This window comes from Artemia franciscana, chromosome 2, assembly GCF_032884065.1.
Source record: "Artemia franciscana chromosome 2, ASM3288406v1, whole genome shotgun sequence".
NCBI classification, from domain to species: Eukaryota; Metazoa; Arthropoda; class Branchiopoda; order Anostraca; family Artemiidae; genus Artemia; species Artemia franciscana.
In genome coordinates this window covers 61959607-61972736 of record NC_088864.1, presented here as the reverse complement: position 1 = coordinate 61972736, position 13130 = coordinate 61959607, and the positions used below count along the sequence as shown (strand labels likewise).

Here is a 13130-nt window from a genome sequence, read left to right as displayed (position 1 = left end):
GGTCCTTGAGTCTGCCCTGCAGTGTGTTGTCACAGCCATGTTCAATATCTAGGTCCTTTATTTCTAATTCGAGGTCAAACCCACTGCGCCATCACGTGACTTAACCGTCCTACACTTTAATAAGTGCATCTTTTTAAACGTATTTGGGAATGAAAACCAATTTGCCATCTATGTTATGTCAATCAAAGGATGTGAAAGATGGTGATTGTAAGTGAAAATATTTAGTAAAAGTGACAGAAAAATATTACTATCCAAACGTGCTAATAGGTCAACCTTCACTAGGGGGAGGGGTCATAAACTTTGATATTCTTCGGAATCGGTTCTCTTAGATAGATTTTTGATCGTGCAAGAAATCTGCGTGTTAAGAAGAAAAGAAATCACTCTTTGAGCCTTTTTGTAATTGATTTATATGCCCCCAGAATGTGATGTCACGAAGCTATTTTTAAGGCATTATCAATACTACGAATGTGATGTAATTCTTATGCCTCACTCGATCAAAAATGTAGGTTTTTCTGCTTTTTCAACCATTGCTTATATATTTCCAACTAATTTCCACATTTCTTATTTTTCTTTGAAATTGTGCTCTCGCAAAAAAAAACTTTTTGTTTTACTTGAGTGGTATATCAAGTGACATGTGTGAAGGATATTACTTCATTTTGAAAAAAGTTGTTGACCAAGTTTTCAAACGTTAATAATGATTGAGTATTGTTTGAATCATCAGACCCGTGTTGTCTTCAGTTTTATAGGTTATGTCAAAGCATTTGATCCAGTCGATACAAAAGGTTTAGTGAAGATTTTATATCATTGTGCATACCAGGTAAGGTCATTAAAGTTGTTTGTTGTACGTTCAAGAACAACACTGCTGCGGTTAATGTACGAAGTGAGGTCAGAGGTTTGTTCGGCGCGTAATCAGGATTTAAGTAGACTTGTGTTCTATCCCCATTTTCCCGGATTATTTTCATGGACTTTATCTAAAAATCATAGCACGAGCTATTGGAGAACTGAGATGGTAAAAACTCTACTAAACCTAAACTACGCAGATTGTTTGATAGTTCTAGATACAAATTCTAGCGAAATGAATGAAAATTGGACATTTTGAGAGCAAAAAAGGAAAAAAAAGGGTAAAGAATACGGCACTAGACTTTACAGTCCCTACCGGCGGTGCTCATCTCTGTTTATTGGTCCTTCAGTCAGGAAGTGCAATGGGGGGTTGGGGGCCAACCATCCTGTGGTTTCGCACACCCTTCCTGTTTACCTTCAACAGATTCCTCCAGGTACCCATTTAGAGCTAGGTCGACTCTGGCTAAGCTTACAAAGTCACACCACTGACCCCCGTCCCAAACTAAATAATTTGCTACACTAGGATTTGAACCCTCGCCCTCTCAGACAAAGGATCCTGAGACAAAGGACCAGCCCACTCGGCCAGGACGGATTTTTGAGAGTTGAAAGGACGAGAATTAATTGAAAGGTTAATGGTAAGAAACTTTAGAGGAGGGTCAGGTGATTTTTCCAGAGGAATGGCCTGTGTAAAAAATAATTTTATCTTAATTCCTTGTTTAGCCTGACATTTTACGGATAAAAAGCCAAACGGAGTGACTTTAAAAACCGGAAAAATGAAAAATATTCACTTTTGCATCTTCATAAATAAGTGCTACTGGTTTTGCTACCACTCCCCCTGGAAGATATTTTCGGTAGTTCTCATGAGGCCGCCCCCTCTGCTGTCTCCCTTTAAAGTAATCTTTTACGTTGCATGCAAGATAAGTCTGGAGCTATCACCCAGAGCACCCAAATTACTGACTTCATCCAAAAATGCTGTTCGACATGAAAGAGGTCAGGTTTTTGAAGTGTTTTATTTCGTTTAGGTACGATAGTATATTCATATTTGCACAAAGGGGAGAGAATACAACAGTTTTCTTTTTTTTCCGACTGACTCCAGTTCCCAAAGTAAATCTTAAAAATAGTAACGCCCTTTTTTGCGTGTTAGCCCCCATTCTTGGAATAAATATGTAATCTCCCCCTTGCTTTCAGCCCTATGTACTTATGTTAAGAAATACAACTTTTTTTTGGCAGATTCACTGGAAACTTCGAACATTTCCGGATCTGAGTCATCATACCGTTAACTGCCTCACACAGCTTGCGTCGTTGCACATTCCGCCCAGCGTTATAGGAGATGAGAGGACGAAATGGCTAGAAAAATTTGTTGGTCCATTTTTGGGATTTCTTAACAGGTACTTGAAACCAATAGATTTAAATAACGAGGTGTAACTCATTTATTATAGTTAATGATTATTGATTAATTATTTATTTTATATATTGATTTTCATTTTCCCTTGTCTTCTAACCGAGGCTGTTGTCCCTGTTAATCAGCAGGTTGATTTACACCATCTTCCATTGGTCGTGTTTTCATTTAATCTTTGACATAGTTATTTGTGTCTAGCAATATTTCTTCCAAGAGATCCGTTAGGTTGTCAGAAACCCCAAAATGTAAAGGATTCAAATGGCGTTCTTCAATAGCTTTATCGGGGTCTAAAAAGTGCATTTCTCTGCATTAAGGTGGTTCAAAATCACCATCAAGGGTTTGTGGTGGATGTGTGGCTAAATTGATTTTGTGATAAATTTGACCGGATGCGTTTAAGCTGAAAACATTCCAACTCTTGATGGTTCGATCGTCGCTGACGTTGAATGAAGCTAAAGCAAAATATGATTTCAAGTTTCGGAATTGTTTGTTATGCTCTATAGAGAGTATGTGACGTCCTATAAAAGACCAAACTAATTTATTTGACGATACAATTCGACCAAGCAAGCAGCGATCTCCAAATAGATCCCCTTTATTGGCTAATCTGTCATCAGGAAATGGAGGACTTCACAGGGAATACATACAACCCTGAAGGGTCCCAATGACTTTTAAGCAACACCTACGTAGTTAACTGCATCTTCAATGGTTTGTATCATAGGTTTATAGGCATCTGTATAGGTTTTGCGCCATAGTCTGTTGGCGTTGAAGATTGTGATGACGTTGTTCTCCTAACGTAATGTAATACTTTCATTTTTGACATGTTTTGATACTCGATTTCGCGTGTCTGCTAACCTCACAATTCTTTGTGCTTCACTTTCATTTTGACACGTTCTGATTAGCTGACAATTTACATTTCATTTGTTGTTGTTTTTTCAGTAATCTTGGTTATCATGATGTTTATTGATGGTGATTTCTGGCTTGGAAAACTATTTGACTTTATTTCTGCTCATTTTTGTTTTAATGTAGCTCTTTACTTTTCTTTGAAAAACTTAATTTGTTGAAAAAGATTTTTAAATTAATCTTACATACAAGGGTTTTTAGCTGCTAATAACTGAAAATATGACTATTCAGTACTATCTCCAATTCTCCAATACCGGAATTTTCATTTCAAAAGTTCATAGGATTGGATAGAATTCGATAAGTTGGTGTTCGTGACGCTGCAAGCTCTTGCAGGATGAGTAGAATTGAGGACGTATAAAAGGTGTTCCTAACTTTACTGTTTGCTGAAAGATCATTAGATCGGAAGAACCTTCTGCCTCCTGGGGAACAAGTAGATTCGAGGATAGGTTGCAGGTGTTGTTGACACTTCTGTTTCCTGGAGGAAACAGGAACTTTTTGCCTCATGGAGGATAAGTAGATGTGAGGATATATAAAAGATATTCGTAACTTTACTGCTCACTAAATTGTAAGTAGATCTGAGGATAAGTAGGTGTTTGTGACAATTTTGATTCCTGTAGAAAAGTAGATTTAAAGATATGTAGAAGGTGTTCATGATACTTTTGTGTTCTGTAGGATAAGTAAGCGTTCGTTACACTTCTGCTGTCTGGATGATAAGTTGATTTAAGGATAAGTAGAAGTGTTTGTTCCACATTTTTGTGTTGGAAGATAAGCTAGTGTTTGTGAAACTTCTGCTTCCTAGAGGATAAGTTGGAGGTTCTCACGACATTTCTACTTCCTGGAGGACAAGTAGATTTAAGGATATGTATAAGGTGTTCATCAATCTTTTGCCTCATGGAGGAGAAGTAGATTTGAGGATATTTAAAAGGTATTCGTAACTTCACTGCTTGCTGAATTATAAGTAGATCGGAGGATAAGTAGGTGTTTGTGACCCTTTTGCTTCCTGTAGGATAAGTAGATTTAAAGATATGTAGAAGGTGTTCATGATACTTTTGTGTTCTTTAGGATAAGTAAATGTTCGTAACACTTCTGCTGTCTGGAAGATAAACTGATTTAAGGATAAGTAGAAGGTGTTTGTTACATATTTTTGTGTTGGAGGATAAGTTAGTGTTTGTGAAACTTCTGCTTCCTAGAGGACAAGTTGGAGGTTCTCAAGACACTTCTACTTCCTGGAGGATAAGTAGATTTCTTTGTATGTATAAAGTACTCATGACACTTCTGCTTCCTGGAGGATAAGTAGATTTGAGGATATGTAGAAGGTATTCACGATACTTTTGTGTTCTTTAGGATAAGTAAATATTCGTTACATTTCTGCTGTCTGGATGATAAGTTGATTTAAGGATAAGTAGATTGTGTTTGTTGCACATTTGCGTGTTGGAGGATAAACTAGTGTTTGTGAAACTTCTGCTTCCTAGAGGATAAGTTGGAGGTTTTCACGACATTTCTACTTCCTGGAGGATAAGTTGGTTTGTTTATATGTAGAAAGTTTTAATGGGACTTCTAATTACTGAAGAATAACTAGATAGAATGATAAATAGAAAATGTTGATGACTGTTTGGCTAAACATTGCAAGTGCTTAATGTAGGACATTTACAAGATTACCAGTAAGGAATTTTTGATTATCTATGTTGAAATTGTACAATTCTTGTGTTTTTTTTTCAAAGATTTATTTAATGATGCTGATTATGATTATGATGAACGATAATGATTATAATAGTTGTTTGATGCTTGGATCTTGATAGTAGTTAGCCTGAAAGCTTTTCTTTCCAGTGTTGAGTTGAATGAAAGGGAAGTTGTTGGGATTGCAATGGTATTTCGACGATTAGTGTACAACTATCAATCTGAATCAATCCAAAGACTACCGCCTGAGTTAGTGAAAGCCTTTGCTGAACGGTAAGTATTTGTTCTTTCCTAAAACACGATGTTTTTTCACAACAATCGTTGTATATTTCAGTTTCACCCACGAAACTGTTCCTATGATATTGCTGATATGCCCTTTTGACAACCTGCATACAGGTGGCAGGTTGTCATCCGTATAATAGAAATTTTCAGAAATATTCGCCGAAAATTTCACCTTCATACCCTTAGGTATAGTTATAATAGTATTCACAGCAGTAGTATAATTACTCATCTTAATGCTATTAGCCATTGCTATGATATCATCGATTTGCTCTTTTGATAACCCGTATATTCGTAAACTTCTTGAAATTATTATTTTAAATGCTCTTAACCTTACAAGTAGTTGCAATAGAACTAGTAGTTGGAGCAATAGTAATAGTAGTAGAAGAACTAGTAAATGTTGCAGTAGCAGTCGTATTAGCAGTAGTGTGCACATATTGCCTTTTGATCAATTGATCTTCCCGTTCAATTGTTCTCTGAGAGTTCCAACTTAATACATAAATCAATTATGAAGATATGCTATTTTGACGATCTAAATGCACATCAATATTATCTCAAATTTTACCTTATCCTCAATATTAGTATTGTCACTGTAGTTTTGGTGGTAGTAGAAGTAGTTGCAGTGTTAGTGTTGTATTATTAGTAGTAGTACTGGCAGAAATATTAACAGCGGTAGTGGCATGTGGATATTGCCTTTTGTTCAGTTGAAAATCACTTTCACGATGTCCTGGAAGTTTCACCTTGACAAGTTAAGCCGTTCCAAAAATATTGTTGATATGTGCTTTTGACACCCTTTTTACCTTAATACTCTGAGCTTTACAAGTTTTTGCAATTGAAGTAGTAGTTGGAGTTTTTAGTAGCAGTTGTAGTATAAACAAAAGCAGCAGTGGTATTAGTGTTAGTGGTGATGTGCATATATTGCCTCTTTGTCTATCCAAATTAATTCTTGAGATACGCTCTTTTGACAATTTGCATGCGCTTAGTGTGTTTTGGCTTAGTTCAAATTTCCCCTCAGTCTTCTGTCAACTTTTCACTTTCAGAAGTGTAGCCTTAATTCAACTATTATCATAGTAGTAGTAGTAGCGGTAGGAACAGTAGTAGTAGTCACAGTGTATAATTATTAGTTGTAACAGTAGTAACAGCAGCATTAATAGCACTAGTACGAGGCGCATTCTGCCTTTTGTTCAACGGAACATCCCACTCATGATGCCTCTGAACTTTCCTCTTCCAAAAATATTGCTGATACGCCCTTATAAGCGATCTGTATACACATAGTATGTATTGATTTAGTTCAACTTTCCCTTCAACGTTTCCTTTGATATTTTTTAATATCCTCAACCTTATTAGTTCTCTCTATAGAAGTAGTAGAATTAGTGATAGTAGTGGAAGTAGAAATAGTACTTGTGGTGGCAGTAAAAGCAGCAGTAGTTATAGTCGTAGTAGCGTGCAAACATTGTCTTTTTGGTCAATTGATCATCTCCCTTATCATTTCTTGAAAATCTCAAAATTAATATACTCAGTCATTCCTGAGTTACGCCCTTTTGAAAACCCATATACACATAATATTACCTTAAATTACCTTATATCGCAGCTTGGAGCCATATAAGGATCAAATCATTATCAATTTGGGTCTTGAACGTGTCGGTTGAAGTTGCAGAAACTGATTCCTCAGACAGTTGATTCCACTGATTGATAACTCTTTGGCTGAAGAAATGACTTCTATGTCTACTCTTGGAATCATGCATGGGGAGCTTCATTGAATGTTCTGTTGTACTAGAATGCAAGGGCTGTGCAAAGAGACTGGGAAGGGTGTTTTTAGAAAGGATTTTTGTGGTTAAAATCATATCCCGCCTTTTTCTTCGATATGTCAGTGTCGGCAGCCTCAAACGACGTAGTCGGTCTTTGTATGGAAATTTATTCATGCTGCTAACCATCTTAGTGGCACGACGCTGGACATCTTCCAGCAACTTCTTATCTCTTTTGGAGAAAAGGGGCTGCCAATGACATTCTGACCTCCAGACGTGGTCATACAAGCGCCTTATATAATTTCATAAGAACTCTTGGGTGTCGGCTGGAGATGGTTCTTTTTATGATACCGAGGGATTTTTTTGCAGAAGATGAAAAAGACTTAGCATGACTGCTAAGCCTTACTTGGTGACCAACAATAACCCCAAGATCTCTTTCATCGGAAACAGTAGAAAGGAAGTTGTCTCGAAGGAAATATCTATGATGGTTGTTGTGTTTGCCAAAATCGATGACATGGCACTTGTCGACATTAAAAGGAAGGAGCCACTTGTTGGCTCACCTTCCTAGACTGTCATGATCAATTTGAATTGATTGCTGGTCAGAGGGAGTAGCCGCTTTTCCAAGTTTTGAGTCATCAGCATAAAGGGTACTAAAATTTGAAAGAAGAGTGGGTAGGTCATTGACATAGAGGTTGAAAATTGTTGGTCCAAGAATAGTGCCCTGGGGCAAACCACTGAATACAGTTGTGAGAGAAGAGAAATGAGGAGTTCCCTGTGAATACAAAACTCTGACAATCTGTGATCTTTCAGAAAGGAAGTCCATAATCCACTGTACAACACCACCATTGAATCCTGCAGCCTTTAGTTTCATTATGAGGAATTCATCACAAACCTTGTCGAATGCTTTGAACAGATCAAGAAGAATCATGTCAACAGGAAAACCCTTACCAAGCAGTCTAGTCACTAATTCATATGTTTGGATGAGGTTAGTGTCCACAGATCTACCAGATCTGAATCCATTGTTGTGATGTGGAGAGGATGCTATTGACCTCAAGATGTTCAATAAAACTATGTTAACAAATCTCTCATGCACCTTAACAACTGCAGAAGTGATGCTTATAAGATGTTAATTTTCTGCAGAGTCTTTTCGTCCCTTTTTATGGATTGGGGTTATATAAGATGTTTTCCAATCATGCGACAGTTCCCCATTTTGAAGAGATAACCGGAGCAACATTCACAGGTGATAACTGAGAGCTTTTCGACACTCCTTAAGAAGACGTCGATGAACACCGTCTGTTCCCTTTGACTTATTTACATCAAGCTTCCCAAGGCTATTGAAAACCATTACTTCACTTGCTGACAGATCAGGCATGGGAAAAAGCACTTCATATGATGGAGGATCTGGTGAGGAGCTACCTGAGTTTTGGGTGAAGGCAGAAGCGAATTATGCACTTAGAAGTTCAGTCTTATCTATTGGAAATGAATGTAGTACACCATGGTCAACAAGGTTAGGAATAGTATGATGATTTGGGATTTTTAGCAGAGACATGTCTCCAGAAAGACTTTGGGTTTAACTTGATGTCAAAAGCTAATTTTTCCTCGTAAGCAGATTTCAGTTTTTTGACAGAATGTCTTACACGATTCCGTGCTGCCTTGTAAATTGACAGAGTCTCCTGGTTCCTCTTCTTCATATACCGTTTCCAAGCTCTAGATTTCTGGTTAATCAGCTTGTTAACTTCCTTAGTGATGAAGGGAAGTGTTTTAGGCTGTTTTCTAAAAAAAACCTTGAGTGTTTCTTTTCAAGAGCAAGGAGAACATGTTATGATTTAGTCTTCAACATTCCTGAAAGACTCATCTTAATGCCCTTCGCATTTTGGGAAAGTAGATTCAAACCTGCAAACCCTTACATGCTTTCCATAAAAACTTATATGTCCTAGGGCATAACCAAAACCCTTGTCCCAGGGCTCTTGGGGATTTTGTCAACCGTGGAGGCTTTGTTATATGTTTTTGGACTATTCTAAACAAAATTGCCATCATATAATTTCAACCAGATGCGTTTGGTCAAAAGAAGGGTAGTTGGGGGGGGGGGGGAGCTAGTCGATCTCTATCACTATTGACTCTCAAAAGGGCACTAGAACTTCCAATTTCAACCAAATGAGCCAGCCACCTCTAAAGTTTATACAACCCTTCCATAATAACCTTAATTTCCCCAGGGGCATAATTTACAGCCCTTGCCCTCAGGCTCTGGCGTTTTATATCAACCCCAAAAGCCTTATTATATGATCATTGAACTATTTTGAATAAAAGGATTGTCTCAAAATTTCTACTGGATTCATCTCAGGAAAACACGACGTGTTTGAGTGTATATGTATTTGTGTGTGTGTGGGGGGGGGAGATGTCCTCTGATCACTTTGACTTTTAAAAAGAGCACTAGGACTTCTGATTACCAGTCCAATGAGTCCCCTCCTAAGCATATACGGCCGCCCTTTTTATAAGAACTTTATATGCCCCCAGGGCATAACTTATAAACGCCCTAAGAGCTGTAGGAGGGTTGTCTTCCTCACAGACATGATTTCCGAACCCTTCGACTACGATAAACAAAATTTTTATCTCCAAATTTTGATATGAGGTGTTAAGGGAAGTGATGAGCGTGGAGGGGGGCTGGTTGCTCTCAAATCACTTTGACTCTTAAAAAGGGCCATAAAAAAACTTTATATGCCCCCAGGACTTGACTTACAACCCTATCCCCAGGGCACTGGGGGGTTGTGTCAACCCTAGAGGCATTGTTATATATTCTTTAGACTATTTTGATCAAAATCACTATCTCACAATTTCAATCATATTCGTTTGATGAAGAGGGATAGTCGGGGAGAGGGGGAGAGGAGTTAGCTTCCCTTCATTACTTTTTACTCTTAAAGGGTAATTACAATATCTAATTTTCAACCAAATGAGCCTTCTCTAAAGTTCATTCAACCATCCTTTTCATAAAAACCTTAAATGCCCCCAGAGCGTAATTTACAATCGTTGCCCCCAAGCTCTGGGGGTTTGTTTCAACCCCAGAAACCTTGTTACATGGGATTTGGACTATCTTAAATAAAATGGCTATATCAAAATGTATATTAGATATATTTCGGGACAATACGACAATACGTGTGGGAGGGGGGGCATATATCCTCCGATCACTTTGACTCACCTTAAAAAAGACACTAGAGCTTCTGATTGCGAATCCAATGAGCCCCCTACGAAGTTTATACGACCACGCTTTCTATAAAAACCTAATATGTGCCCAGGGCATAATTTATAACCCTTGCCCTGAGGGCTGGGGGAGGGGTTTGTCATCTTCAAAGACATAATTTCCAGACCTTTAAACTACATTGAACAAAATAGATATCTCAAAATTTTGATTGGAAGTGTTTGGGGAACTGTTGGGCGGGGCATTTACCCTCTGATCTCTTTTGACTAATAAAAAGGGCACCATTCCTCTCAATTTTCAATCGAATGAACCTTTTTTGAAGTTTCTACGACAACGCTTTCTATAGAAACTTTTTATTCCCGAAGGGCATAACTTACAACCCTTGCCCTGAGTGCTGTGGGGGGGGGTCATCCTCAAAGACATAATTTACGGACTTTCCAACTACGTTGAACAGAGTGGCTATATCAAAATTTTGATGAGAAATATTTGGGAAAATGATTGCCGTGGGGGGGGGGGGGTATTTAACCTCCGATTACTTATGACTATTAAAAAGGCCACTAGCCCTCTCAACTTTCAGTCAAATGAGCCCTTTTTGAAATTTCTACGACAACGCTTTCTATAAAACCTTAAACGTCCCCAGGGCGTAACCCTTGCCCAGAGGGCTGTGGTGGGTTGTCATCCTCAAAAGATACAATTTCTGGATCTTCTAATTACGCTGAACAAAATCTAAAAATTCTGATTGGATATGTTTAGGGAAATGGTGGGTTTGGGAGGGGGTTAGTTATCCTCCAATCACTTTCGGCTATTAAAAAGGGTACTAGCCCTTTCAATTTCCAATCGAATGAGCCGTTTTCAAAGTTTCTGCGACAACTCCTTCAATACGTGTCCTGGTCTAAAACTAACAAACAAAAAAATAAATAATACATCGTGTGAACCTCGTGCTTTACTTAGACGGCGTTATTGCGTTGCCTCTGAAATTAAAAATAGTACACTGGTTGATAAATCTATCAATGCATTTCAAGCTGGCTTTTTTAAAAGTAAATTATAATATCCTTTCTTTGTAAAAGGATCCTAATAGTTAAACACCTCGACTGACGCTTCGCTAGAGACAAAGGGGAAACTCCTTCACATAAATGAGTTTAGCTACTAAACCCATTTCCCTCACCTAACCGTAAAAGTTCTATAGCCTGTTGCGTCATTTGAACTTTTTGAAAACTAGGTGTATTTTAATAAATCACTATAATAATACAGATGAATAGAAAGAACTAATGAAATTAAACTGAACGTTTAATATATAATGATATCAAATTTTGGAAACTCAGCAGTTCAAGAATTGACGTCACTGTAGTTTTATTTTATTTTTCGATGTTATTAAGATAAAAAAAATATATTTATAATATAATTTGTTTTCGGTCTAAAACGGACAAGGTGGTCTTTTGTCATCTAAGCACTGTTCAGTATACCCTGAAAGTTTCAACTTAATACCCTCAAACGTTTCATAGATGTTGCTGATGCGGTTTATTTGGACTGCGATATGTACTTTATGAATACTAATGATATAGGCAGTAAGTCCTTGCACGATTCTGATTCAACAAGATGCAAAATGTCTTCTTTCCTTTAAAAAAATATTTATGAAGCTTCGTTTTTTAGTGTGATATTTGTACAATCTTTCGTCCGTGCCACAGGGCATGTACGCATTACAGCAGGAGTCGTAGTAATAGTGGTAGAAGCTGTCGGGTAGTAGTGGTATCAGTAGTAGCCGTGAATATCAGTAGTAGCTGCAGTAATAGCCATGGTAAAAGTATTCATGTTGATAATACTACCACGACTAGGACTAACTAGCGTTGGAGTATTTATTTTAGTTGCAGTTATCGAGCCAGGAGTAGTGGTAGGATTAGTAGCAGTTGTGGATGTATTAGTAGTCGGTGTATAATTCATTGCCAAATGAGTAGTAGTAGTCGTAGTGTAAGCATTACCACCAACTAAAACATTTATAGTGGTAGAAGCAGTGGAAATAAGACTGGATACTTGTCAGAAAACTAGCCTTATTTTTTTGTGTGTCGGATACTATCTTTTTTGTTAAACTTCCTCCAGTTTTATATTGTAACTTACTTTATTAATGCAATTATATATAATATTTCAAGTAGGCATCGAAATGTCACGATTCAAAAATAATTCACCCTGTCTATGTTCATAAATTTGAGCGGGGAACCTGGCCCAAAGGCCCAACTTTTGATGCTCTGAGTAGTTAAATTAAGAATTTTGGCAGGAGTCTGATTCCAACCTCGTGAAACAGTTTTATATTTTTAATAAAATGTACCTTTTTTAAAAAAAATGCGTATTTAAGTGATTCAACACCATTGCCGCAGAGGCTACACACATCACATTACTCTAGAGTCGTATTTTTAGGTTTTTGACTATTCTGTTCCATGTAGTTGCCAGGGAATTTTGATCACATACCTAGTGGGTTCTTGGGAGCACGAAAGCCACAGTTGGGTGCTCTTCTATTTATGTCGTCTCTGAACAGGACTACTAGATCTCAGAATTTGAGACCTCGCGACTCTTCTGCAACTGACTGAAATAACCTGCTCTATAAATGAAGCTCAGGAAAAAAAAAATAGAGCTACATTTCTATTTACTATGTCTACTTTTCCACTGATGTAATCTTTTTTTTATAGATTTGGTCAATTAACTTGTCAATTTTGTGTGATGTCTATGCAAGAGGATATAATTCAGAATTCAGACGATCATCTGTACTCGGAAGCTTTTGAATTGATGCTGAATGGATGGGAATTCATGGGATGCGAGAATTTAATATCGGATGATCTGAAAAGGGAAATATTTGACACATTCTTGCGATGTCATATCTCTCTACCGGATGGACTGAGACCTCCTGTAAGCATTAGTTTGTTGGTTTGTTACATGGCTTCATTTTTGTACTTATATAATTTTATGTTTGTTTTTCAGCTTTTTCTCTTTTACTTTCTAGGACATGGGGAAACAATTTGTAAGAACATTAATGTGGTGCTTGTAATTCGAATATGTTTTTTCAAAATGTAATCTAACGATTTGGATCGTCAGTATTTAAGATTATATAAAA

General features: G+C 37.4%; 1 protein-coding gene across 1 annotated transcript in view; it reads left to right on the top strand.

Moving 5' to 3' along the window:
- Positions 1 to 13130, top strand: part of LOC136043902 (exportin-4-like) — a 160769-nt gene that overhangs the window by 49690 nt on the left and 97949 nt on the right. The window contains exons 7-9 of the mRNA XM_065728931.1: positions 2071 to 2228; positions 4964 to 5086; positions 12709 to 12925. Coding sequence (XP_065585003.1) covers positions 2071 to 2228; positions 4964 to 5086; positions 12709 to 12925 — 498 coding nt within the window. The remainder of the gene's footprint in view (positions 1 to 2070; positions 2229 to 4963; positions 5087 to 12708; positions 12926 to 13130) is intronic.